Genomic DNA, 26517 nt, shown 5'->3' on the forward strand with positions numbered 1-26517 from the left:
ATGTTATGTTCTAAATTTTGAAAACGACTATAAATTATTAAAACCCTTAAAGTCTCACACTAAAGTTTTTGTGAACCATGGTTTAATTTTTTTTTTTATGATAAGATACAAATGATTACAAAATCATATAAGTATGAAAACTCATTTAATAAATATTGAGATTAAATATATATTAATATTGTTTAAATTAACTATATACCATATAAAATACATAAGTATTTTAATTTTGAAATTTTCTTTGAACATTTTTTTTTAATAAAAGCTTTGAACAAATATTGATAATTTAATAGCTTAATTTTAAACTTTGTATTGATTTTTTTTAAATCATAAATTACAAAAACTAGTAAACATCACACAATAAAAGTTTTTGTTATCAGTGATTGAAAGTTCTTGTTATAAGCAAATACAAATGATAAAAAAAAATATTAGTAGAAAAAAATATTTAATAAATATCAATATTAAAAATATAGTATATATTTATGTTAATATCATTAAAATTTAATTATAGGCCATATGAAATAAAAAGTGTTTGTTTGCATTAATAAAATTTACTTATTTGTTCACATCAGTTTGATAATATACGTAATAGTTAATAAATTTTAATATTTAATGTATATTTATTATTTTATAATATGTAAAATAATATATAATACGTAAAAATAATTTATATATAATGTTCATCCCTCTCGCAAGATGAAAGTACTGAAGCTAGTAAACTACAAAGTAGTGTCATAAATAATGAAGGATACGAAGGTTCATCAAATGAATTTTAACAAAATTTGGCTTGCATATTTTGCAATTAATTTATTTTTAAAATTAACTATACAAGTGACTAGTGTTACCCTCGCCCATGCATAGGATGGACTTATAATATGTGTTTCTTAATACGACTCAATATCTTATTATATGCAGATGGACTATATATACTCGCTCATGGATACCATTTTTTCGAAACTGTTGCGCATTAAAACGTCTGAACTACTTCAATAAAGAATTGACCTTCAAACCAACACAGCATATGAGTTTTTGTTATCCAATATATATATTCAGTACCGAACAAAAATACTTTAGTCTAAAGTACTTTTTTTTGTTTTTTCGATAAGCATGTGAAGTTTCATTACTAAAAAAATGATACATAAGATACAAATAGAATTTGAAAGATCAAACTTTATATATCAGAATAGCTAATTAAAGCAAGGGTTTTAGAAAGCTTCCCAAAATTTTTAAAAAGACTTTCACAGACTAAAAGGTTTAAATGTCCCATGAGAAATGATTAAAGCTTAGCTAAAACATGATTCCATAACACCAAGATCATTCCAGTAGTTCAAAGCTTAATCTGGATGCCGGAATGTGTCAGGACTTGCATGATGATTTGGTGTCAGTTTCGAGTTATGTGCTTGGAATCGGGTTGTGTCGGCTTCGGCTGGCTCTAAGATAAGCTTAATCACAATTGACTTGTGGCGTGTAATTAAGGTACTAAACGATGTAAACCCTAAAGATAAAAGTATTCTTACAAAAAAAAACTACTATCTTTATTATAATTGTAGCATAGATTCAAACAGAGAATGCAATGCCAACTCAATGCTTCTACCCATATATATATTTTTGTCTTACAATTAAACTATGAACTATATATATCAACACACACATATATATATATATAAAGCAAACGTTTAAGGTTTAATGATATATCATCAAATTTTATTCAATAATCACCCCAAAATCGAGCTTTAGTTCGTACAAATGATAAAACAATATAAGCATCGTTTTCCAAGTAGACGAATAAAGCCATGAATCGTACATGTTACACATCGATCCTCTTATCTTCTCAACAAAAGGTTGATGCCTTGGTTTTTGAAGTTTTCTGCATATTGATGTGGTCCAGTATAAACCATAGTTGATAGTTATCTTTAGTTATATTATTTTATTTTGTTTTAATCCAATGTTTGTGGAAACAAGTAATTCTGTACTGTTTTTTTTTCCACCTTTTCTAGTTTTCTCGTAGAATATCTATGTATTGTGAGTTTAATGTAATAATCGATGGTGGCTATAAACCCCAACCTACATACTCCCAAAATACACATATATTTACAACATATACAAAATTGCGTCAAACTGGAGTTGGACAGATAACAAATTAAATATTAACAGTACTTCGTTGTCTCTAAAATTTGAAGATGAACCTGTAGAAATAGAGGTATATATATATATCAACACCATAACCAAATGTCATACTGATTACTCCGGAATTAATTTGCCACAACCAATCAAAACTTTCGCTTTCCACAAAATCACGAGAATAAGTCCATGCTATTTCAACTTTTCCATAGAAAATAATGAAATATATAGCAAAACTAAAAAGTAGCTAAATCCAAATACAAGGAGTGACTTGGCAGGGAAAACGACTGGTGGTCCATAAGGATATCCATCTGATTAATAAGTTGACCAATCAAAACACTACGAAGAGGATCATCTTCAAGAACTAGACCAATCAGAGTCGAGATAAGACTTCTACATGGCCCTAATGGGTAGCATAAACAACAAAAAAGTGCATCGAAATTGAACTTTAATCACACTCCTAATATACAAAAAAAAAAAACTCACATCGTGTGGGACATGTACAAGACTACAACACCGCTAAACTTAACAACTCATTTCCTCGTAAAAACAAATGGTAGTCTCCCTTCTTATAGCCACTTCTCGATAACTGAAACCTTTGTAGAGTAAACATATTCTAAACATATTCTTTTTGCAACTGAGACTTGGCAACTAGTTTTTGAAGGTTCATTCTCGTTGATGGGGTTAAATATAGAGTAATAACATGATGAAAAGTTTGGCTAATGCGGTTGGTGGAAAGACGGCAAGGGCATGCGATAGCTGCGTGAAGAAGCGAGCGCGTTGGTATTGTGCAGCTGATGATGCTTTCCTTTGCCATTCTTGTGACAGTTCGGTCCACTCAGCGAACCCTCTTGCCTGTAGGCACGAGAGAGTTCGCTTGAAAACGGCTAGTGCCGGGAAGCATCGTCACGCCTCCTCCTCACCACCTCATCCAGCCACGTGGCATCAGGGATTTACACGTAAAGCTCGGACACCACGTGGAGGAAAGAAAAGCCACACGATGGTTTTTCATGATCTTGTGCCGGAGATGAGCTCGGAGGACCAGAGATATGAAGTGGAAGAGCAGCTCATCTTTGAAGTACCGGTGCTGAATCCAATGGGTAATGAACAATGCTTAAAAGAAACAAAGATTGTGTTCCCAATGATGCCCGTATGTTTCAAGAGCAACGAGGAAGAAGACGACAACACTGAGAGTTGTCTTAATGGGTTATTCCCGACCGAAATGGAACTGGCTCAGTTCTCAGCTGATGTGGAGACTCTCCTCGGTGGAGGGACAGATCGAGAATTCCATGCCATGGAAGAGATAGGGTTTGGTGAGATGCTAAAGATTGAAAAAGAAGAGGTGAAGGAAGAGGAAGAAGTCGCAACAAGAGAAGTGTGTGATCTAGATGACGCTAATGAGACTTCTCCATTTGAAATAAGCTTCGATTACGAGTCCTCACACAAGACGGCATTCGAAGAAGATGATGAGAAAGAAGACGTTATGAAGAATCTAGTGGACGTGGGAGTGAATGAGGTGACTGGTAGGATTAAAGAAGAGAAGAAGGAGAAGGTTCTTATGCTTAGATTGGACTACGAAACCGTGATTTCCACTTGGGGTAGCCAAGGAACCCCATGGACCGCCCTCAAGCCGTCTGAAATAGACCTGGACATGCTTTGTTGCCAAACCAATTCCATGGTACGTGTACTTGCCCTATCTTCTGATCAATATAATATTTATACAACCGGATCTTTAATGGTCGAAACGTATAAAAAGGATTTTATTACAATTTTAGGGATAAGTCTCAAACTATCTTCTGATCAATATAATATTTATACAACCGGATCTTGTAAAACTTTTTTTTTTTGTTACTGGACCGCACCACCGCCTGTTATTATTACATAATAACGTCATAAGTAAATCATTCTCTTATCAACTAAACTTAATTATTTCGTGAATATTTAGTGTGAAAGTGGAGGAGAAGCTCATCATCACAACCACTTCCCCGGCCTAGGGTTACACATGAGAGAAGCTGGGGATGGAGGAAGAGAAGCTAGGGTTTCAAGATACCGAGAGAAAAGGAGGACAAGGTTGTTCTCCAAAAAGATAAGGTACGAGGTACGTAAATTGAATGCTGAGAAAAGGCCTCGAATGAAAGGAAGGTTCGTGAAGAGATCTTCAATTGTTGCTGCTCACACTACAAAAAAAATGATGAATTGTATCACTTAATTTGTGTCACAAAATTAAATGATACTATTTTGAATCATTTATTTATAAATGAAACAGAAATAAATAATTTAGCATTACTTATAATAAATTGATGTTAATATTAACTAATTTAGCATCAGTTCAATAAATCGATATAATTTGTTCTAATTTGTATCACTTTAACGAAACTGATATTACTATATAAAGTTATATCAATTAAACAAATGATGTATTTATTTGTTTGACTAATATCATTTATTTAAATAATACAAAATTTTCATTAATAGAAAATGATGCAAATCAAAAATGTTAATACCACTAAAATAATTAGATGGATTAATCTTAATTATAAAACGAAGGTAACTGTTTTTTTTTTCTGCACTTTTACTGCTTTTCTTTACTTGTCGAAATGTCTCTAACGTTAAGTCTTTTGAATACTAGAGCTACCTTTTTCTTATTATCTGTTTTGTGCTCAATATGCTGTTTTGTGTTTCTAGTTTTATCCTATTTTTTTTTCAAAGAACCGATGTCCGCTGATTAATCTATCCCGGATCATAATTTGAACATGTAAACTGATGAGCGTGAAGGAACTTGAAACGCACTTGAACCACTGATCATTTTGTATTGCACTTTGATTTATTTCCAGTTACATAATATATAGATATAATCACGATTAACAACTTACTAGTTAAAATAGTTTCAGGAAATAAAAAAAACTACTTCCTAGTTCGTTATCTAAAAAATATAAATTTAAACCATAATATTTTCCCCCACTAACTATCAACTAGCAGTTAAGATTGTGATCACGAAATGATTTTTTTCCTGCTGAAAATCCAAAATATCTCCAAGAAATTATATATTTTGCACTATCCCACTAACCTCATTTCTTCCTTGCAACAATTTAATATCTTCTTTTAATTTGCTCTTTCTTCTTTCTTTCGATTAGTTCTGGTACTCTCTTCTTCTCTCTTGGGATTTCAATAGGATTAATGATGACAATCTTCGCTACAGTCACCTTCCACCGTAACAACCGCCACCATAATCCTTCATCCCCGTCCCCTTCCACTGCCGTCGTAGCCGTTTCTTTTAATTTGCGAATCTGTTTTTTGTGCGTATATGTTGGTGGATAATTAATGTGTTTATATATTTTTCCTATATTCTAGTAACAATGTGCATATAGGCCTCTTGGAAATAATTAAGAAACTTCCTTTTAGCTGAATGAAAAACCTTCAATTCAAAACTTATGTTGTCGATTTTAGATATTTTTCTGGTTGCTTTAGTTAATCATTATGTTGTGAAACTGTAGGAAATGGATGCTAAACCCTTGAGAGTTAATGCTGGTCCTCCTCCAACAAGGAAGAAAGATCTTTGGAGAGTAGAAGCATTCCCACATCCCCTCCTAGAATGTTTTTTATCTACTAACTAATGAAGCTAATGTAAAACGTTATGTTCATATAGTTCTCTCTGCTTAAATTCTTTGTTTGGTTCTCTTTTTGATGTTCAGAGAAGGATACAATTTAAGTTTAAATAATAAATAAGTAATTTTTTAATATATTTTTCTTATTTAAAAAAATCAAATAAATATTAAATTATGAGAATTGTTTTTTACGTCATCTTTATTTATGTAAATATAATAATTTATCATCATTTTTTTTTTAAAATGACACAAATATTAGAATCATTTGTGAAATTGATATCAATTTAACGTCACTTATATAGAAGTGATAATAATATAATAAATCAGTTATCGTAAATGATACTAATAATAACATCATTTAGCAAAATTGATGCAAAAGTTAACATCACTTTTTCATAAATGATATATACTCACATCACTTATTTAATTAATGCAAATATTCAGTATTTTTACATCAATTATTACTAAAGTGATGTCAATTATTTGCATCACCACTTTCAGAGTCATTTATTTAAATGATGCAAAACTTTTTTACATCATTTATAAATGATACAAATATATAAAATAAATGATGTAAACTAACCTTTTTTTTGTAGTGTCACTAGTCACTAAGAAAGATCTTTATGTATAATATATAATTATAGATATCACTGTGCTCTCTTCATAAATTTGTTTGTTGCTGATTAGGTGGTTGTTAGCTTTTTCTGCAATGTTAGAAAGTTTTGCACGTTTTGTGAGCTACGTATATGTAAATATAGATATTTATCACCAAAAACTTGATCTTGTAAGGTTTTGTTTATATAGTTCATGTAACGTCAATTTTGGTTGCTATCAGCAAAAACAAACATATGAGTGTCACAAATACACTTCTAAATCTCAAACAATATGAGAACATATATATTTTCACAAAAAAAAAGAGAGAGAACATGATGGTTATGTGTTTTGAAGTGTGATTCATAGATAAATATAGAGAAGAGCCCTTGCCCAAAAAAAAAGAGATAGAGTCGTAGTATAGTAATTTTAACAGATTTTTTTTTTACATTTGGTTTCTGTACCTAATTCATCAAAATACTCTTCGTAAATCAAAGGCGAACTTTTAAATCATCGTATCAACATAACAGGGCCGGCTTAGATAGGGGATCACTACGACCGCTCCAGCTCTAATTTGTTTTTTTTCTCTGTTTCTTAATAGAAAAAATTCTATTTTTTTAAAAAAATACATTTATATTTTATATTAAAAATTAAAAGTGGCCTGATTTTTTTGATGAATGTATTTTTTATTTTAACACAATTTCATTTTTTAAAATAATTCTGACATTTAAATATATATATATATATCAAATTTTTTAAAGAAAAATATTAGTTTAAATTTTTTTTAAAAAAATTACCCCAAGATCCATAATACCATTGAGCCGGTCCTAAACATTAACTAGTTTATATATATACCTCAAGAATTAATCTCAATTTTTACATAAAGTTCTCGGATCCAAATAAAAGAAAGAATATATATTAATTTTATCAGTGCTAATAATTTGTTACTTTTGGTGGATTAGAGATGGATGTTAACTAGTTTTGTTTGCTAGAGCTACAATTTTGAAAATTTATCAAATTTATAATATCATTTTAAATATATATATATATATATCAACTAAGGATTTATCTACCGTTCGTGCAGGGGAATCTTCATTTTAAAATTTAACAGTTGTTTCTACATCAATTTGGTTAGTTTTTAATTTTCTGTCAAACTGTTGTTCTCATATATCTCACTTAATTATTGTAATTTATAATTAGTATTGTGTTTATTTGATTAACAGAAACACAACCTCGTCATCTTATAGTTAACTAATTTTCCGTACACGGAAGTAGAAACAAAGGTAATGAATATTTTGTTTAAATATTTCATTGATTTATTTTGTATTATTTATTCTTTTATATTCATCCTACTTGTAATTTGTTTAAGAATATTAGTACTACATGAGTTTTTATTTAATAGTCATATCTTTTTATTCTTTGAATACAAAACATGTGTGTTTTGGATATTTAATTAAATACAATAACCTTAGATTTTTGCTTTGTACATTTACTTTTTGTCATTTTCTAGAACTTTTTTTGTATTTTTTTGCTTTCACGCAAGATAACTATTTTATTATTTTTTATCCTTTGTTTTTTTTTACTATTTTTGAACTTTATTTTTAATTATTTATTAATTTTTTGTTGTGTCTTTCAATATTTTTTTGTTAATTTCTCTGAGTTTGAGTTTATACCAAAAAGAGAGGAAAATCCATGCACTGCTTTTCTTTTTAATTTTTGTTTATCTTGGTCAGCTTTTTTGATTAACCATTTGTAAAATAATTCAAAATCACAGTTTATTGGAAATTATGGATTTCATAAATATATCAAACATGATTTGAAGAGATATGAGATAATTTATAGTTAGAAATTAATAAATAGAAATATCAACTCTTATGATGATATCCGAAGGTTATTAGAAAAGATAGAAAATTAATTAAAATTATTAATAAAATATTAACAATAAAAAATTGAAAATTTTCAGAATCATCTTCTTATTTTAATAGAAAAGAAAGTTTGAAAGTTTAAAATAAATAGTATATACCATTTTAATTGTTTAACTAAAAAAAAAATCCAAAATCTTAAAATCCCACCAAAATTACCATAAAATCCTCATAATCCATTTTTAGTTTCCACCAAATCTAGATTTCCTAAATTTTCAAAAACTTCCAATCCAATAATCCCCCCGGCCCTAACATTATCTAAACTTGTAAGCAAAGAAATAACATTTTTGTCACATACATATAAACGAATATCACAAAATGTGATTATCGCACTATTTAAAGAATGATATTATCTTAATTCTTTTTTTTTGTGCAACATCTTAATTCTTAAGTAGTATGTTTTATTTGTCATGTTGATACCATGTGGAAACCCATTATTTTTCTTTCATATTGTTCTCATACCTCAAATCCAATGCACACATTTGCTAGGTTGGTACAAATATGAAATCTCCACTAACATTTTCAGCCTTCTCTTTTCAGTCCATAATCCACCAGCTCATGTATGAAGCCCAGAAGATGCGCTAAATTTCACATATATCACAATCTATTTGTAAATACCAAACTCATTTTAAGGCCGATAACGGTACTATTAAACGGGGCATCAGATAAAATCTAAAAAATAACAGAATAATTTGTAACTCATCTGAATGGCCCATACATATAAAGTCTAGAGCCTATGTACAAGATATTGAGACTCAAACTCTTCATATTGGAAAGAAACTTATAGAAATGAATCATGTCTAGTTGCCTACGATATTTTCCACTTGACTGTGACATGTTAGAAAAATGTGGCCATCAAAATTAAATGTGATCTCATGCTCTTGCCTTGTCAGGTGTTAAGCAGTGCCTAGCTTTGGAAATAGAAAATAATAACTTTCCGTAAAACTACACGAACTTACCAACTTACCATCTTCACAAAATTACATGATCTTTTGAGTTTCTTGATATTAGGATTAACAATACTTACCAACAATAATATCAACATATATTTGGGGTCATATGTAATCATGTTTAACATTGTAAAATTTTCATTCATAAAGTGGAAAAGAATACTTGTTACAATTCTCTACCTTCTAAATTAATAAGAGGCTATTAGAAAAAAAAAAAAAACAAAAAGTGTATTTTGCAGTTGTTTAAAGTTTTAAAAAAAGTGTATTTTGCAACGTACAATTTTACGAAAGCGTAAACCTGAATTCTATAATAATAGAAACTAAATGAATAAATAAATAAATAAAAAGTAGGAAGAAAAAGGGAGACAAATGTCATGTGAGAAGTGGGTGCACAATTCACAAAACTTAACAACTTCCATCGTCCTTTCCCTTTGGTCAATTTTCTCGGCGCCTCACATGTTTTCACTATTTACATCTCCAAACTGTAGTTCAAAAAAGAAAAACATCTCCGAAACTTCTTTACTTCTTATGTTTTTAGTTTTCTAAAAACATGTCTTTTCTTTGTCAACTTTAACTTGAAATAGAAGTATAATATAATACGGTTGACAAGAAAAAAGTATATAATATAATACTATATAATATTAATAGTTAGTATAATAGCTTGCTCTCTTCTCCAAACCACCTCTTCGGAGTATATATCTTGTAATATTCTAATCTTTTTAAATCCCCTTGGTAGACAATGAACTTCTGAAGTCATCGGATCTAGATCCAATATAGCGCCCGCGTTTATATAAATGTTTGTTATCTGACATGTTATGATATACTGTAAGGTAACATCTGTATGCCGGTCGTCAGTTCACTAGAATTCCAATTCTTAGTCCATTTTTATAAATTCAGCAATGCTGAATCAATCAAGTGAATCTTTTAAGATAACTTTTTACTTGAAAATTTTGGTATAGTTCTTTCACAGAAAAACATCAGTATGTTTTTATTTCTAACACTCATCATTAATTTTTTTTATCACAACAGATGGTTTAAAAGGATGTAAATCACAGAATAGAGAAAACATGCTCAAACTGTGTTTGAGTTGAAAACATAAATTACTATTATTTATTAATATTTCGATATATATTTTTCGTGGTTTCCAACAAAAATATAATCTTTTAACAAAAAATATACTCTGGTATTATATGGTTATGTTTGATACAATGCTATTTTCTCACTCATATTTAGAGTGTAATTGGAAAAAATGAGCATAATCTAAAGTAATTGAGAGAGAGAATGAGAATTAATCAGTGGAAAAAATAATAAAATTAAAAATTAAAACTATATCAAAGTAAATATGAATTTCACTACTCTTAAACATATCTGTCAAAGTAAATTAATCAATAATAGAATTTATTTGGCCGAAATCAAAGTAAATATGAATTTCACTACTCTTAAACATATCGCCAATTATTCCGTATGACCCTTAGTGGTAGAAAGGAGGACAAACGTGTCTATCCTACCCGTCTCACCTTAGATTGAATCATTTTCTTGATTCACAAGTTTGATTATTTGTGATTACAAAAAGAAAATACTAAACCTATATCTGTCCTGCTTAAACGAGTATCAATTCCAAATTTAACCCGAAAAGATTTAGTTAGGGATTGGTCTAACAAAATATAACATAAATTTAAATATAAAAGCAGGACCGGCTTTTGACTTGTGTGGACGGATCAATTGCATAAGACCCATAATTTTTTTTTGCAAATTTTCTTTATAAATGGAAGTTTTAGAGTTTTGATTTCTTGCAAAAAAAATGTCTTAAATTTTTTATTTGTGCCCAAAATACCCTAATTGTTTTTGATTATGCACTTGATCCATATATATTTTGAGCCGAACTTAGTTATATAGAAGGTGTTTCTTGTTCCCAAACTTTCATCACACATGGTAATGATATGTACATTTTTAGTAAAAGAAATAAATATATAAGATGTTATAAAAATCCAAAAAAATAAACTCAAAACAAAATTTAATTAATACAGAAAAGTCTTTTTGCAAAAACTCGCTACGCGCATGTTTACTGCTAAGAGTAAAGCAGATACAATATAAATATTTTTCGGCCAAAAAGGAATTATTAAAAGAATTGAAATAAAAAGAGATGGGTCAGCGGTTGCAGTGTGTCAGACTTTCACAGATCTGACGATATTCTTGTAACCAAAAGCGCAGAAGATGCTGAGACCGCATGTTCGTTTCTTGTTTGTGCCTCTCCATAACCACATTTTTTAAATACATCATCTTATCACGAATATATTCACACATTTACTTTTAACACCTTCAAGTCATAACTTAAGCTAAACTAATGGATCTTGATATTTTTCATTCCATTTCAACCTTCCAAGTTACAAGTTCAAGATTCTTCTTATAGAAATTTGAATTTTACATGAAAAGTAACAAATCAACCTTACAAATTACAATACCATTCACAATTTTTTTTTTTTTACTTTTTGCAAAGAGTAAAAGATATTTTACACGAAAGTGAAACTAGACCAAACCAGATATTTTGAATTGGCCTCCAACGCTCATCTAACACATGGCACTTCATAGCTCACAGCTTTTTGCACTCATTAACCTCTTTCTTTTACTTTCCTCAGAAGTAATAAAGATTCACTTTCAAAGTAAATATTTTATATCATTTGAATTCTTTCTTTTTGTACAAATTTGTTTCCTCATCTTCGTAACCGACACTCCAACAACAACAAAAAAAACTACAAACGGAAATACCCAAAATACCATCCTCTTCTATCTCCAGCTCTTTACATAACCATAGAAGAGAACTTGACCTTCCACATATTAATACTTTACAAAATGACCACAAATACTACATACTTAACCCAAGAAAACTGCTTACTCCGTTACCTATTTACACTCTTAGAAAATTAAAAAAAAAACTCCAAATGGTCGATCTTTCGTACTCTCTCTCTCTCTCAACTTCCCTCAAAGATTAATTCCACACATCTCCATATCATTTAACAACATTATGTACGACTCACTAACTGGTTTTTGTGAAGTTAAATTCAACAGAGTGTGTGTAGTTCTCTGAGGGTGGTTCTAAGCCAAGGCAGGGATGCTGCAGTTTCTACTGTCCCTATCGAGGCAATCAAACCCTTCGATCCTGACCGCTGGGCTGTTACCAAAATTGCCTCTAACACATCCTCCTTTTCTCCCAGAGGAAGAAGAAGAAGGAGACGAGGGAGGTTGGCCCAGCAGAGTCGAGATCGGCGAAGAAGAGATTTCATCTCTGAATCGAGCATCCTGTGTTAATGGGTTAGCGACTCTGCTCGGCGGCGACCCACATAAAAACGGGGACGGCGAGTCTAATACCTGCGTTTGATGAACTTGTTCCGTACCATAACCATCCTGTCATGAACCACAACAAGAGTTTTAATATATTTGTAAAAATTTATGATGACGCGTGAATGTGCTGACTGGGCCCCACTTATGTGCTGTAAGGATTTAACTCGATACGTCTTAATCTAAATCTCCTGGCTTTTTAATTAAAGTTTCAGACAAGTCTCAAACTCAACAAAGTTCACATGTTTTTTAATTATCAAGAACCGTACACGATTATACTCTCTATTTTTTTTTCCATTTTTAAAAATTAAAATAATCAAGAAACTGACTTTCTACGGATCTACCAAGACGTACGTAACCAGTTTGATAAACAGACTTCACCTAACAAGAACACAAAAATAGATTATACCTTTGTCAGAATGATATCTAAGATATCAGTCTCTGCCTTGGATTCAACTTGGTGGCTGTAACAGCGCAGAGACCGAGATGGATGGTGGAGAGGGTTACGGAGACCAATACGACGTGGTTTTGGACAAACGACAACAGTTTGGTCTCTTTCCACCACTGACACGGAGTTCCTCAGATCTCCACCGGCAGCGAAAGCGTTTGGTTGAACCGCCCAGTGATTCATCGTTTTCTTTCCTTTTTTTTATCGATCCAAAAAATTAAACGAAAATTTGTTTTTACCTGTTCATATGTAACGTATTAGTTGATTATATTATTATAGATCTGAACCAAAACAAAGATTAACAGATCTAAGGGTTACCTTAAGCTTAACTGTACAACTTCTATTGCCAGAGAGCTATGGTGATACGAGCTAGAACATAGATTTAATTTGAAAAGAGAACAGAAAAAAAAATTTAACTGAGAAGAAAAAAGAAGTTTGGGAAGAGAACGGAGGATGATGAAAGGCGTGAAAGTGTGTGGTAAGTGTTAGGCGAGAGAAGAGAGACGAGCCATGAAGCAGTGCCTTGCTCATTTATAGGGCCATACTACCTTATTAAAAGTCATTTCAAAATTTTATTACTTTATTGTTATTTTTTCTAAAATCATATTATATATTTTTCTGTGATAAATATCAACCGAAAGAAATGCGGTTAGGTCTTCGGCCGCAAGAGCGCCCTCCTAGGTCTGGATATGACTTTGATAAAAACTATTTTTATATGTGTATTTTAGAAAATTTAGATATGTTTTTTTTTTCGGACAATTGAATTAGAAAGAGTTGACAAAAAAAAGAACTAGAAAGAATATATTTGTTAGTATGTTACAAAGGATTTCATATTCCTAGTATGACCAGATTAGCGAGGAGAAATTAGCCAATTTCAGTGACTATCGATATTTTTTTTTTTGCAAAAGAGATTATCGATATTTTATACTATATCACTTTTGGGAATGAAAGACTTATATTTAGGGTAGTATATAACTATATACTGAATAATCCCACAAAAAAAAACACAAAACTAACTTTGTTAATATACTCAAAGAAAAAATACAGTTGAGTTTTTATGGGAGTTGGCTTTGATGTTTTTTTTTTAATTTTTGGTTTAGTATTGACGGCTATGTTGTATTATAAGTTTAATGAAGACATAATATAAGTTATTAACTCTTATTATTGATTAATTTAAATGATTAATTTTGTATTATTTAATTTATTAAAATAAAAAGTAATTTATCTATTAAAACTAATTGGTTTTATAAGAATATATTACTGTAATTTTAAAATCAGAATTCTTACAATTATATTTACCATGTTCCATTTGTTCTCGTCTTATTTTAAAACTTTTAATATATTTGTTTGATATGAGAAAGTACTATGGATAGGGATAAAGACGAACCAACTGAACTGAAACGATCCAAACCAAAATATATGTTTCATTTGGTTGAAGATTTTATACCAAACCGAACCAAAAGTGAGTTGTTTATTAATTATATTTATTATATTTAATTTTCTAACCTAAACAATTAAACATAAATTTATATATTTTATTTCTAAATAAATGAAAACACAACTAATTATAAAATTAGAAACAAAAATCTTAGACATTACCATCAAAACCAATTTTATTATTAGTTAATGTCAAATGTTGATTTATTTATATTTTATACATGTTCTGTAATCCAATTAAAACAAAACCAAAATTAATTCGATTAAATTTTTGAAACACAAACTAAATTAAACTAAATTGAATCGAATACCAATCAAACTAAAATCAAACTTAACCAAACTGAATAAAAATTAAACCAAACCAATTATGGTTGATTTTAATTAAAAACATTTTACATTCAAACACACTAAACCGAATCCAAATTTAAACTGAAATGTTATCCTTAATTATAAAGATAGACTTTTTAGAAGAAAAAAATTTGTTTCACAAAGATATATTTTTTGTGTGTTTCTATGAGAAAGGTAAACTTCAAAAATATTAATTGATTTTATTTAATTATTATTGGTTAAAAATTATTAAAAATTACAGAAAATAATATGTTTATCATATAAATTTAATGTGTTTTTTAATATGTGTGAAAATATTAAAAAGTCTATTTTGTGGAACGGAGGAAGTACTCTACTAATCATAATTGTCATGTACACCGCAGTTTTTGCTAAATAAACATAAATTATTATTGAGACATGTGAATACGCTTAATATTTAAAACTATAGATCTTGTGTAAGAATGAATAAATAATAAATTACTAAAAAATAGTTCCCACTATCTTTACATTTCCGATCAATCTTAGTTCCACCACTTAATCAATTAAATTAAAGGAAGATATTAGAAAATGTTTATACACGGTTATTGTGAACACTGGAGGGAGGGAAGAGACGGAGTGTGGGAGGCATCTTACAGTAGATCTCCTCAGAAAATGTTTATTACGACATGGTTATGGTGAACAATGGATAAAGGCAGGGGACGGAGTGTGGGAGGCACCTTACAGTAGATCTTATACCTTAATTATTATTTTATTTCTGCTGTTTAGAAATTAATAAAATAGTATATAAAACAATTAATTCAATTTGTTATATCATATACCCACGTTAGCGGTCCCCTTGCTCACATGAGAAATCTCATCGGTATATGCGATCTTCTCGAATATTTTTATTGTAATAAAAAATTTAATGCTCTTTTATTTTTCTCTCCAACTTTCTGTGTGTTATTTAACAAAAAAATATCTACTGATAAAATATCAGCTTCACCGCCTCAAACGCAAAATGCTTTGCTTCAGTCACACGCGAACTCGTCAAACTACTCGCGTTGAGATAAGGCACGTGTACGATAGAAAAGGCTTGTTTGGACCTTTTTTTTTTGCAGCGTTTGGACTTAGTTTCATGTTTGAACAATTTAACGTTTGTCGACAAAAAAGAACAGTAAGCGTTTAGCGATCCACGTTTCAAGGTCACCTTTAATATCAGTATATACTACTAAAGTACTAATTACAGATTGTTACTGTAATTGTTTTTTTATTTGTGCGATCGACTAGAATGAGCTTTTCTTTAGGAGACTGAAAAGTTTGCAAATAAGGAAATTATATTCATTTTTACATCAACAAATGATGCCAGCACTACTAAGCAAACAAATATATTAAATGATGCAAAATTTTAGTTCTTTGAAATTTACTTTTATATCATAAAAGAAAAAGATCCTAAAATTTACAATAGAATAGAATGCTATTGAGTTGTTCATATTCCCATGCGACGCGGCACTTGTCAAGTGTACTTATTTTGAACCAACGAATTGTTAATTTAACTAAGAAAATTAAAGCCAAAATGATTATAACTCTTTCCATAATGAATGAATATCGTCAGCGTATATTGCCTTTGATTTATGGGTCCCTTTACCCACCCTCAGTGTCACACCCCCACTTGATGAGCATATCGACTTTCATAAATACGTCCAATTTGGATACATACTCTTTTTTTTTTTATTCCAGATAATGTTAATTACAGAAAGAACACTTTTTCTATTAAATCATATAGCCAGAAAAACAATCATAAATCATATACTATTTTTCTGGAGTAGCCCATTGGGCTTCTACGCCCAATTTTCCAGATAAACCTGAGGATCAAAGTGTAACTAAATGGACCACGGGATCTGTAACTAGCCCACTCGTGTTTCTCATTTTTCCGTATATGAAGTAAGCACGTCTTGTTTTTTTCTTTTCAAACTAAGTGGGACTTATTTTTTTTTGATCAAACTAAGTGGGACTTATTGAATCAAAGATTTGAGATAATCCAAAACTTGAGTAAATCCAAAAAAAAATCCAAACTTGAGTAAATCCTAAAAAAAATTATTAGAAGTTTAAAGGTTTTTTGAAAAAAAATCAGAGTGTTTTGAAACTTTTTTAAATTTTTTTTGGATATTTATTTACTATAATTTGATATTTTATCATTTTATGAAATATATAAAAAGTTTTTAAAATCGATTTTTAAAACATATATTTTTCATTTCAAATAGTTTGATTTTTTTTTTAAAAAAAATTGTGATGTAAATTTTTTTATTTTTTTAAAAAAGTTTCATAATATCATTCAAATCCAGCAAATATCATTTGATAGATTTTATTGACAAATTTATATTTTTCAACAAACTTGAATTTAAGAGAACTTATACAAATGTCTTATCCAGTCAGCTTGAGTTTCATATAGAATTTATAAATGTTAGATGGAGGGGATTTAGAAAAAATGAAATCCTCTTAAATCCTTGATCCAATAAGCTTGGATTTCATTGGAACTAAGTTTGATTTTCTGTATACATCATTTGTGTTGTTTCATGTAGCATCAAATATCTGTACGCATATACTTGTCTAATCCCTTCGATTTCTTTTATAAGTTTGATTTTTGTTATTCAACTGTGAAATAAGTGCAATGAACATGTTAAAATGATAAAAAGTGAAGTGAATTAAACTTGGTTGGATTTATTCTAACATGTTGAAAAAACAAAAGTGAAGTCCACTAAAGACACTTGGTGGTTTAGGAGCCAAACATCAAGTGTTTACTCTGTGAGTAAAGTGCATCAAAACATGAACAAGATTTTTCCATCATATTATAAATTGATAAGACCATGACAATTTTTATTTTATTGGTGACTGAAGATTTTTGATAGTAACCAAATCTGTTTTTATATTATCATATCAGGATTTCTTATTTTTGTTATTCTATAAAAATTTGGGGAAGACCATCCAGAGTAAGGACCCCAACAGTTTGGAAGATCTCTTGAGAAAAGGTTTTAGCATTGGTGTATCCTATACGTATGCTAGTTTATTAGAAGTATTTCAATGGTGTAAGGCCGTCGACTTATTGAGAAATTCATTTTATTTGAAAAAAACATTAAAAATTATTTAGTTATTCTTCAATAAATTTGTATTCGTATTTTAAACATCTTTTGTGAAATAAAATGCAATAATAATTCTTTTAAGTTTTAAATTTAATTTTAACTGATTTTTATTATATGTAGTAATATATAAAAATTTGTGGATATAGTGTTGAATTTTATTAAACAAAACTATTATAGATGTTACAATTAAAATGAGTATTGAATGATTAGGTTGATGAAATATAATATGGTGGAATGTTAAAAGAAAAAGAGTGTTGAATAACTGTAGAAATTAAAGTCGATCGTCTTTTTGTGCCGTTTGATTTAGAAATTAAAGTCAGATATTCAGTAATATTTCTTAATACTTTTTACATTAATTTGCATAATCTGATGACTGATTGTTTAATACAATATGCAATTATTCGATGTATCTTGTGTCATTATAAAACTATTATATTAAAACGAAAGTACAGACTATATAATGATTATAATCTAGTTTTTCATAACCAGAAGAGACAAGATCTACGGCACTTAATCATGATTAGGGCCACTTGTTTAACATTAATTTCATACAGGTACAATACAGTCCTGAATGATGAATGCACAGTAGCGTTTGAGTTGTGCCGAAGCCAAGTGGAGGCTTTGTCCAACTTTTCTTTGTCATTGTCAAATTATTTGTGAAAGTTTTCAAATAATTAAATTTTCGCCGTACAATCACTAATCATAGTCTGACGCTAAACACACATGTATATAGGTTTCAAGAAAAAGTACGCATATATGAAACTAACAAAATCTACCCTAGACATTGCCATTGTCATTGTAGTTTCTTTTTTCAAATCCGCCGGGTGTTGTCATTATAAACTTAAAGAATTCACATATAAGATCATCAAGATATGACCGTACAATTTTAGACATGCATGTGTGCATGAGAATTTAAACCTTATGCCAGTTCAACAATTGGTTAATCATATTCATATTTAAATTTCACAGAATGTATTTTCATATATAAAAACTATGGTTTTCAATGCTATATAAAAACAATTTGTGTATACGTAAATTACGGATCCATCTGAATCAGTTGACATAAAAAGACCAGTTTGGTATTATTTCATATAATTTGTAAGCTATATGAATTTAAAATTTCAGTCTAGTTGGATTAAGGTTTGATAATATCATATAATAGTTGGCGATAATGTAAATTGTAGATGAAAAGGAAAGTTTTAGTTATTTATATAAATAAGAAAACCTAAAAAAAAAAGAAAAAAAAAGAAAGAAAACCTGATTAGTGTTAATAAGCAATATAATTTCTCGTATTGGATTGACTTTGTGAAAACACTGGCATACAGTTTATAAAATAATTAATAGATTTGAACTATTTCTTACCCATTTCTACACTTTTTAAAGAATCCTATATATTATTTTGTATTTCAATATAGAGAAAAATGGTACATAGTTTCTCTATTTTAGAGAAAAATGTAACCCACAAGAGAAGTTATCTAGTAAGATGATAGTAGCATACGTCGACATTATTAGCCTCTCGGACCAAACAAAAGAAATCATCTTTGCTTCAACGTAAGCGCATATAGTATTCCCAAGGCGTTGTGTTTGTACGGTGCATAGGATAACAAATCAACAAGGTTTGTTCAAGTGTGAGAACATGCAGTTGAAGTGAATTATGTAACTATGACTTGGTATCGTGTAAAAGTCCATATAAACTATCGATTCTCGTAATACGAAGATCGAATCACGCATATGTCTCAAGCTAGATCGCAGAGTTCTTTCCTTTGTGATATAATATATGGCAGAGAGTTCGTTTAGTCTCGCGCAGTATCTAAATTTATATGTAAAGAACTATATATGCATCCTTTCCAGTTTTTGATTACCAAAAAAAAAAAAAAATTATCGAGTCCTAAGATGTGTTTCGGTATTCGGAAGAAACATACAAACTTTAGATATGAAGAATTCTTAGGTTTAGAGAAAAGAGAGAACTATTTAGATAATTGCTTATAAGTTAATACTACTCTTAGGTTTAGAGAAAAGAGAGAACTACTAAGAGTTAATATAGTGGTTAAAACTCTGAAGTTACTTAATAAGTTAATAGATGTGTAAGGAGTCCCAGATTCAAGTTTCGTTGGAAAAGGTATGTATCATCGCCAAAATAGAGTGATTTAAAATGATTTGGTTTTTAGTTTTTTACCAAAAATAAATAGGTTTAAGTTTGTCCTTGTTTATTCCAAATGATGAAAATACACTGAAGTAGCCCAAAACAATAAACACACAAAATACTTTCAAACACATTTGTTATTACAGAAGTACAAAACATAATCTTGTACTAAAAGGTTGGGTACCTGAAAGTTAACTTTGCCTTTCTGATTTTTCTAGGTTCTATATATACTTCTGTTCACATATTGGTCTACTGATTACAAACTTAAATACAAAACCTTAAAAGATATAAAAATCATGCAACTGTCTTTATTTTTAAAGAAATTTGCTAACATGAATTTCGTTGATTTATTTGAAAGCCCTCTTCAGACCCAAAAAGCAGAAAAGAAGAACAGAAGTAGTGACGCATTAGATTTCGACCACCTCCATTGAAGTGAAAAGAAAAACATAAACAAAACCCGTACACGAGAAAAACACACAGGTTTCTGTTTTTGTCTCTTTCCGTGCTTAATGACAGAACTCAACTTCCTCCCAACAATCTCCGACCACTTCACGACGACATCAACGTCACTGTCTTTCTCCTCACATTCTCATTTCCCCTTCTCCGTACGCATGAACGACCAATCACGTCCCCAAAACCTTAAAGACAAAATCGTCGTCATCTTAGGAGCAACCGGCGCCGGAAAATCACGCCTCTCCGTCGATATCGCCACTCGTCTCCCTTCAGAGATCATAAACTCCGACAAAATCCAACTCTACAAAGGACTAGAGATCACCACCAATCAGATTACCATCCCCGACCGTCGCGGCGTCCCCCACCACCTCCTCGGTTATCTCCCCTCCGAAGACGGCGAACTCACCGCCAGAGGCTTCCGTATCGCCGCCTCAAACGCCGTTTCCGATATAACCTCCCGAAAAAAGCTTCCGATCATCGCCGGCGGATCTAACACATTGGTCCACGCGCTACTCGCCGAGCGTTTCGATCCGAAGATCGACCCTTTCGGGTCAAGCTCAATCTCTCGGGAGTTACGTTACAACTGCTGTTTCATATGGGTAGATGTGTCGGAGACTGTGCTCTTCGAGTATCTCTTGAAACGTGTCGACGATATGATGGGCTCGGGTATGTTCGAAGAGCTGTCCCGGTTTTACGACCCGGTGAAAGCGAGTACGACCCGGGTTGGGATCCGGAAAGCTATTGGTGTACCGGAGTTTGACGGTTACTTCAAAATGTACCCACCGGAGAAGGAGGGAGAGTGGGATTCAGGGAGGAGAGCGGCGTACGATAAGGTGGTGGAGGAGATCAAAGAGAACACGTTGAGGTTGGCGAAGAGACAGGTAGTGAAGATTGAGAAGCTGAGAGATGCAGGTTGGGATATTAAGAGGGTTGATGCAACGGCGTCGTTTAGAGCGGTTTTGATGGGAAGAAGAAGAAGAGAGTGGAGAGGGATTTGGGAGGAGCAAGTTTTGGAGCCAAGTGTAAAGATTGTGAATCGGCTGTTGGTGGAAGATTAGGAGCAATTTTGTCATTTACGAGTTTGATGAGAGGTTTGATCTCTTATTATTTTTCAAATTAATGTACAAAAATCCCATGTTTCAAAAAAAAAAAATACAAAAATCCTTTCATTTTCCTATGTGTTATTTTCCAAAATTTTTGGTCTTTGGAATGTAAAAAAGAAAGAAAAAGGTTTTGATCTTTAGAAATTAGGAGTTTGTTTGTCTAGTCTGCACAAATGTGTGTGTGTGTGTGTATGTGGAAGCAACGGCATGGACAGAGGAACTGAGTGTTAAGCTTTGCATTTAGCATCAGAACAAAACTAACCTTTTTGCTGTTTGCCTTTTTCTTTTTCTTATTGCAAAACTCTTACTTTTTATTTTTCTCTTCTTTTCAAACCTCAGTATCAGGCTCTATGCGTCATTATTTTCTTTTCTTGACAACAAATAATATCGCGAAGGAAACTAAAATGCCCTTTGTATCCTGAAGCATTTACAATAATATGGTGAAAGATAGGACTGAAACTTTTGTCTTACAAAATCTGAAACTCTAAGCCGATGAGTCACAATACTCAATAGTATTGGAAGAACCCAAATGCTATCTGATTTTCTTATTTAGTTAAGTGAAATAAGTCTGGGGACAACATGAAACAAAAGAGAGGGAAAAGATAAAACAAATGTCCTAGAGAATGCCATAAAATTCTTTGATGTAAATTTTCGGACTTGATAGCCATGACAGGTTCAGGGAGTTCGATTCAGTGATTAGTTGGGTACAGCCAAGCGAAAACTACATATTTCTAAAAGTATTTATAACTCATTTTTATTTCCTTCCTTTATAGCAGAATAACTTTTAAATAAATGTGAATGTTTCTTCAGTGTATTATTCTATTATAGATGATCTCGAGGTCTATGCCTCAGCTTGTATCCACGCACGGCCTTGTAAGTGGATTTGACAATCTTTAATGAGCAAATGCTCTATGAATTTACCTTCCAACAAGGATAGACCTCGCGATCAGAGTTACGAGAGAAAACAAATTACAATTGATTGATTGAAATAGAAGTTACATGAAATTATTAGTGATTTAGGCGTTGTCTATAACAGTGTGTTAAAAGTTTTAGACAGACGACATTTATGCATTAAAAAAAAAGACGACATTTATGCATTAGACCTCCTAAACAATAATAATTTCTTTTATAAACCACTTAAAGTTATATAATTATAAAATGATAGAAAATTTATTAATTTTAAACTATGATAATTAGTATTTTAAATTTTAAAAGAATGAAAATAAAATATATTTTTTATTATTTAAAGATCATGATATTAAATATACATGATAGGGTATATATTTAGTATATTATTATAATTTATAAACCATTAAACCGCTTAAGTAATAATATAATTATTCATCTAAACTTTTAGATGATTGGCATTGAATCACAGTCCGCTTAAACTTGGGGTCCGGATGTTTACAAACCGCACTACACCGCACCGCAATTAACAGCAAAAAAAATATTTTTATATATATATATATATATCTATATGATTTTTGTTAATATTAGGACCGTATTGCCGTTGTTCCACATGTTGTCATTCAGATCTTTAATGTTTTTTTTTAAACACTATTATATGGTCTACGATTGTGTAGCCACTGTTAATAGCAGTTCATGTAATGCATTCGTAATATCTCATGTCTTAAATATATGTTTATGATTCTTGGGTCTTAATTTTCAAGATTTCTTTGTTTTATGTTTACACTTTATTTTGTTATATTATTTGTGATGGCAAGATCATGACAATTTTGCTAGCAAAGATGGAAAACATCTCATTTGAGTGGCTTATAAGCCAACTTTTTACTCCTTACTCTGGTTCAAATAGTATAAATACAAAGTCCTTTTGTTAACACTACTTATATTATGAAACATAAGGATTAGTATTTAAGATACTAAAATAAATACAGAGTCACTAGTGTTAAATTTTAGTTTATAATGAGTTTTAATTCAAAACTAGATTTTAATGAATAGACTGATGATTCAAATCTAATACATATTAACACTTTTTCAGAATTTTATGAAGGACCATAACACACCCCTAAAGATGATATTTCACCACTTGAGATGATATTTTTATCGGTTTAAATTGAATTGGATCTACCTTTTCTAAACTATTTTATTGGTGCGACAAATGAGAATTTGTTACCTTATTAAATTTTGATTTATTATGGTTTTCAATTCAAAATCATTTGATTATAAATGATTTGATTAAAATGCTTTAAACTTTAATATTGAGTGTTTCAAATTTTTGATATGAAATCTTAACAAATAATATATTTTTGCAAATCTGATTGTGGTTTAGTGGTAGGCGAATTTCGGTGAGCTAAGTTACACTGGTTCGAAGGGAACCCACTACAGTTTACCTTGTGACAACGCGGATATGAAACCATGTTTTAGAATTAATTTGAATATCCGAAGTGTGAGTTCGTCCGTGAGCTGTAATACTTTTTAGAGATTAGTCTGAGCTTCTCATAAGTCTATAGAATACTTCCGAGATTTAAAAAAAATTGCAAACCTGAGACGCAAGAAAATATCCGATTCAGTCAGCCCACCAACTTACTTGAAGTCAGTTATGACAACTAATACTAATCAAAACGAAATCCTCCAAATCTTAAAAGACAATCTTAGATAGATCTTATTCGACCAGTGATCTCTGTAATGATTTGTTTGGACTTTAAACCCCATTTTGGTGATAGTTATTATAATAGTATTTTAACTTCAATTAAATCTTCTTCATAAGATACATAATGGCTGAGAGATTCTCATACATCTCTCACATGACTTTATGTTCCACACCTACTTTGCCGTGCATGAATCTAAACCCTCTGACAAGATATACGTACGCCATTTTACTTATATCTAAATTTGGTATTCAGTGTTTGCCTAGCACAAACTGATGTATATGGTAGTTGAAGTTTGAATATTATAGATCATGTAATTATTTATTTCATTCCAATCCAAGAAATGAACACATGTACCTAGGTAACTCATATATTCTTCCCCTCATGCACAGTAGTTGTTAGATTGTGTATTGCCCTAGTTAAAATTAGAGTAAATAGTCCATACTCCCATATATTGTACTCTCTATGTTCCTAAAAGATTCATATTCTAGAGAAAACTTTTGTTTCAAAAAGATACATATTTTATATTTTCAATGTAATTTTAGTCAACCAATAATGAGAAATTGTGAAGTTTAAGAAAATTAATTGAATTTCTTAAAATCTTATGGTTTAAAAATATAAGAAATATAAAATTACAAAAAGTACGCATTTATAGCTAAGTTTTAATATGTTTTATTAAAAAATGTAAAAATTCTAAAACATTGATCTTTTAGAAACAAAGATCGAGTATATATTAATTCCAGTGGCTTATATTTATATACGCAATATATATATATATATATATTAATCATTGGCTTATATTATATGCGCACATCAGTTTATTTATACTTCTTCTGTTTCTTATTAAGTGTCGTTGTAGAGAAAAATTTCTGTTGCAAAATAAGTGTCATTTTAGCATTTTGATGCAGAATTTATTAACTTTATTTTCTTGTTTATTTTTTCATTGGTTGAAATATGATTATGTGTATGGGTACTGATGTTTTTATATCGAAAATATGCAAAAATAAATATTTTATTAATCTGTGTGCACAAATCTAAAATGACACTTAATTAATATGAAACTGAGGGATTATTAAATCTGGTATTCAGTGTTTGCCAAGCACAAGACATAAAGTTTATTTGTAATCTATGATTGAGGAAAGTAAATCATAAAGCTTAATATAAAAAATCAAGAGAACGTTTTGGCTTGAATGGCCTGGTGTTTACAATAGCTATGTGTTTTAGGAACTCCTGATGTCCACAGTTTTTTTTCTGCCAGTGAGATCTATAACACCATACATAAGGTTTATTGATTAAAAGGTTTTATGACACGATGTAGTTTGTTTCATATCGCTTGATCCGATCTGCGTTTCCTCTGATTGAAAAGGAAGCTTCACTTTATCTCCATATTGTCTAAATGCATGTAAATGACAGCTTTACATAAAATGGAAATATAATTATCACCTTCTATCAGATTATTCGATCTTTGTCCATATACAATAAGGTCTACGATCAAAGTACGAACTTCTTTGAACCTTTTTTTTAATCCCAGTTTGTGGCATTCTCTTATGTATACACATACGTACTTCTCTGTACATTTCCACATCTTTAATAAAGTCAAACCACTTTGTCAAAAGAAGAAAATAACTAAAAGTCAAACTTTAACACATGACAAACAAATAATTACGGTATGCTTAAGCGTATAGTTGCGACATGCGACTTATGGTGGAAATGTTTTGTATACAACGGTGTGTATCTATATTATTAAAACTGAAGTACACTTTAGTAATGTTTGGAAACATGAATAGTACTATAACTGAAAATTGTTTGGAAACGAAGATAGCAGTACTACATTAATTGTATTTCCATATTTCACTCATATTAATTATATTGTCTTAACAATATTTCACATCATTAATTATATTACCATAATAATAATAGTGTAGATTTTATTTAGTAGTTAATCAATATTAGTTTTGTGTCAATTATAAAATAAAAAAAAGTAAAATAACTGAGTTTTGCATAAGGTTAAGCGTTTGTTTTAATTTGTTTTACTATAACATTTTTTTTTCAATCAGTGAAAAATTACGTAGCCAAAAACATAATTCAAAAACATGTTTAGTGAATAAAATCATAACTTAAATCAAAATAATAAAAATGAATTACATTCATTGTCACTTAATTTTTCACTCAATATAATTGCTTACTAAATAAAAAAACTCTTTCAGTTTCACTTAATTTAGCAAAACACATAAAAAATATCATTTATATTAGTTTATAAAATCAGTTAGGCATGAACACTAAATATCCACTTAGGTACGAGTCGTTCCTTTCGGGTATCGTTTTATTTTGTTTTAAAATTACTCACTCCTTGAATATT

At 30.2% G+C, this 26517-nt stretch overlaps 3 protein-coding genes and 1 long non-coding RNA gene across 7 annotated transcripts; 3 read left to right on the forward strand and 1 right to left on the reverse strand.

The window, feature by feature from the left end:
* The first annotated feature begins 2577 nt into the window (after positions 1 to 2577).
* Positions 2578 to 6581, forward strand: LOC103830969 (zinc finger protein CONSTANS-LIKE 6). 4 transcript variants are annotated; one of them, XM_033276297.1, is made up of 3 exons: positions 2594 to 3796; positions 4064 to 4294; positions 6326 to 6581. In XM_033276297.1, the coding sequence occupies exons 1-3, from the start codon at positions 2822 to 2824 to the stop codon at positions 6326 to 6328; spliced, it is 1209 nt and encodes a 402-aa protein (XP_033132188.1). In that variant the 5' UTR covers positions 2594 to 2821; the 3' UTR covers positions 6329 to 6581. The 4 variants fall into 4 exon arrangements, with proteins under 4 accessions (XP_033132189.1, XP_033132190.1, XP_033132188.1 ...); XM_009106794.3 differs by having other exon boundaries at positions 4064 to 4290; positions 6322 to 6570; XM_033276298.1 differs by lacking the exon at positions 6326 to 6581 and having other exon boundaries at positions 2578 to 3911; positions 3945 to 4165.
* Positions 4301 to 5860, forward strand: LOC108869158. The gene is made up of 2 exons (XR_001955454.2): positions 4301 to 5414; positions 5613 to 5860. It is a non-coding gene; the product is annotated as an uncharacterized LOC108869158 (long non-coding RNA).
* Positions 6582 to 11834: 5253 nt separating the features above from the next.
* On the reverse strand, positions 11835 to 13522 carry LOC103830970. Its single transcript, XM_009106795.3, has 3 exons — positions 13289 to 13522; positions 12932 to 13209; positions 11835 to 12588 (listed from the first exon to the last, which is right to left on the reverse strand). Exons 2-3 carry the CDS (start codon positions 13151 to 13153, stop codon positions 12280 to 12282), a joined length of 531 nt encoding a protein of 176 aa, XP_009105043.1. The 5' UTR covers positions 13154 to 13209; positions 13289 to 13522; the 3' UTR covers positions 11835 to 12279.
* A 245-nt stretch (positions 13523 to 13767) lies between these two features.
* Positions 13768 to 25215, forward strand: LOC103830971 (adenylate isopentenyltransferase 1, chloroplastic). Its single transcript, XM_033275330.1, has one exon. The coding sequence runs from the start codon at positions 20503 to 20505 to the stop codon at positions 21502 to 21504; it is 1002 nt and encodes a 333-aa protein (XP_033131221.1). The 5' UTR covers positions 13768 to 20502; the 3' UTR covers positions 21505 to 25215.
* The last annotated feature ends 1302 nt before the right edge of the window (positions 25216 to 26517 follow it).

Source organism: Brassica rapa, chromosome A07, assembly GCF_000309985.2.
Source record: "Brassica rapa cultivar Chiifu-401-42 chromosome A07, CAAS_Brap_v3.01, whole genome shotgun sequence".
NCBI classification, from domain to species: Eukaryota; Viridiplantae; Streptophyta; class Magnoliopsida; order Brassicales; family Brassicaceae; genus Brassica; species Brassica rapa.